This window comes from Otolemur garnettii, unplaced genomic scaffold (genome assembly GCF_000181295.1).
Source record: "Otolemur garnettii isolate 467f Iridium unplaced genomic scaffold, OtoGar3 scaffold00014, whole genome shotgun sequence".
Classification (NCBI taxonomy): Eukaryota; Metazoa; Chordata; class Mammalia; order Primates; family Galagidae; genus Otolemur; species Otolemur garnettii.
Genome location: NW_003852409.1, coordinates 25,544,630 through 25,546,679, shown reverse-complemented (window position 1 = coordinate 25,546,679; position 2,050 = coordinate 25,544,630). Strand labels below are relative to the sequence as shown.

The window sequence follows — 2,050 nt, the reverse complement described above, 5'->3', positions numbered from 1 at the left end:
GTACATGTACACACTCACACCACTTTAGGATAGAGATTATTTTATTAACTCCTTTTATGAGTGAGGAAATGGCAACTCAGTGAGCTTATCTGATTTGCCCTAGGCTGGAAAGTGAGCAAGTGAAAGATTCAGGATTTGAACTTAGGCACCATGATAATTCTACAAATCGATTTCCCCTAAATTCCCCAAATGACATTCTGGCCTCAGGGAGACTGCAGTGCTCTGCTCAGGAATCTCTGTAAGGCCCTCTTCATGTCTTTGTTTCTCAAGCTATAGATAAATGGGTTCAGCATGGGAGTCACGACAGCATACATCACCGCTGCAATTCTGTCCCTGCTGGCTGAGTCAGCAGTGGAGGGAATGAAGTAGACCCCAATAGCAGATGCATAGAACAAGCAAACTGCTGAAAGTTGGGAGCCACAGGTGGAGAAGGCCTTCCACTTCCCACTGGCTGATGGGACCCTCACGATGGCAGCCACAATGCGGATGTATGAAATGATGATTAGCAAGGGGATCAAGAAGGTTAATGCCCCTCCCCAGTACATCAGCACACACTGGTTGGCATAAGTATCGGAACAAGAGAGTTTCAACAGGGGCAGAAGTTCACAGAAGAAGTGGGGAATGACATTGTTGGTGCAGAAGGATAACTGAGCCAGGAGAATGGTGTGGGTTAGAGAGTAGGAATTGGCCAGGATGAGGGATGTGGCCACCAGCAGGGTGCAGCATCTGGGACTCATAACCAAGGTGTAGTGGAGTGGATGGCAGATAGCTACAAGCCGGTCATATGCCATCACTGCCAGGAGGAAGACGTCTAGACCAATGAACCACAGGAAGAAATAGATCTGACACAGGCATCCAACATAGGAGATGGTACACCTGTGTGCCTGGATATTCACCAGCATCCTGGGGACTGTGGTAGATGACAAACACAGGTCAGTGAGGGAGAAGTTGGCCAGGAAGAAGTACATGGGAGTGTAGAGGTGAGGGTCAGAGCCAATGGCCAGGATGATGAGAATATTCCCCACCACGGTGACCAGGTACATGCCCAGGAAGGTGCCAAAGAGGAGAGGCTGCAGCTCCTGCTGCTCGGAGAGACCCAGGAGGAGGAATTCAGCAACACCGGTGTGGTTTCCTGGTTTCATGTCACGGTGTAACTAAGGAATAAAACCAAGGGTAACAGTTCAAAAACTTGCCTTGCTCTAATATTACCTCAATGGAAACAGAGGCATAAAATAAAGATGGCATCAGAATATCAATAGCTGTGCATCGTCTCATTGAAACCCGACAGATCGCTATGAGGGGGTTATGCTCTGCCCATTTGATAGATGTAGGAATTGTGTCTCCTAGAAAGAGGTAGAGGTAAAGTTTAAATTCTGGCAATTCTGACCTTAGAGTCTTTGATCCCTCTGCTAATCTGATAAGGTAACTGGAACAAGTTCATTTGTTCACTCCACATTTACTGAGTGCTTAGCATGTGTACCTGCTCTAAGTACCAAAAAGCACAGTGTGTGAAGATACAGCAAGGCCCCTTTCCTCATGCAGATAATATTTTAGTCAGAGGAGTCAGTAATATACAGACACATAAAGAAAAAATAAGTGCTAGAGTGAAGATCAAATATAGTGATGGTCAGGACATTGCTTCAAATGAAGGAATGAATGAACAAGTAACTCAAGAAGAAATAAAGGGATAGATAAGAAGGAGATAGACAAATAAAAGAATTGATTGGAAGAGCATTTTATCAGTGGGAACAGTAAGTGCGAACAGGGGAATGAGCACATGTATTTGGAGAAGAAAGAAACCAAGTGTGGCTCAAATAAAGCGAGGGTGGGAGGGGAAGAGGTCAGGGGTGGGCTGGAGCCGGTCACACGTGGCCATGGAGTGCAGATTAGGAGTGGGGATTTTGTTCTCAGGAGAGTCAGAGCCCTGTGGGGACACATGGATGGAAGCTGATGGCCACAATCTGACTTATGATACGTGCAGATTGTCCCACTGCTGTGTGGAGAAGGGTGGTCGGAGCATGCCTGCAAGCAGGGAGACCAGTGAGGAAGC

The 2,050-nt window shown here is 46.8% G+C and overlaps 1 protein-coding gene across 1 annotated transcript; it reads right to left on the bottom strand.

The window, feature by feature from the left end:
• Window positions 1–203: 203 nt before the first annotated feature.
• On the bottom strand, window positions 204–1,142 carry LOC100940586 (olfactory receptor 1G1-like). Its single transcript, XM_012802330.1, has one exon. It carries the CDS (start codon window positions 1,140–1,142, stop codon window positions 204–206), a length of 939 nt encoding a protein of 312 aa, XP_012657784.1.
• Between the last annotated feature and the right edge of the window lie 908 nt (window positions 1,143–2,050).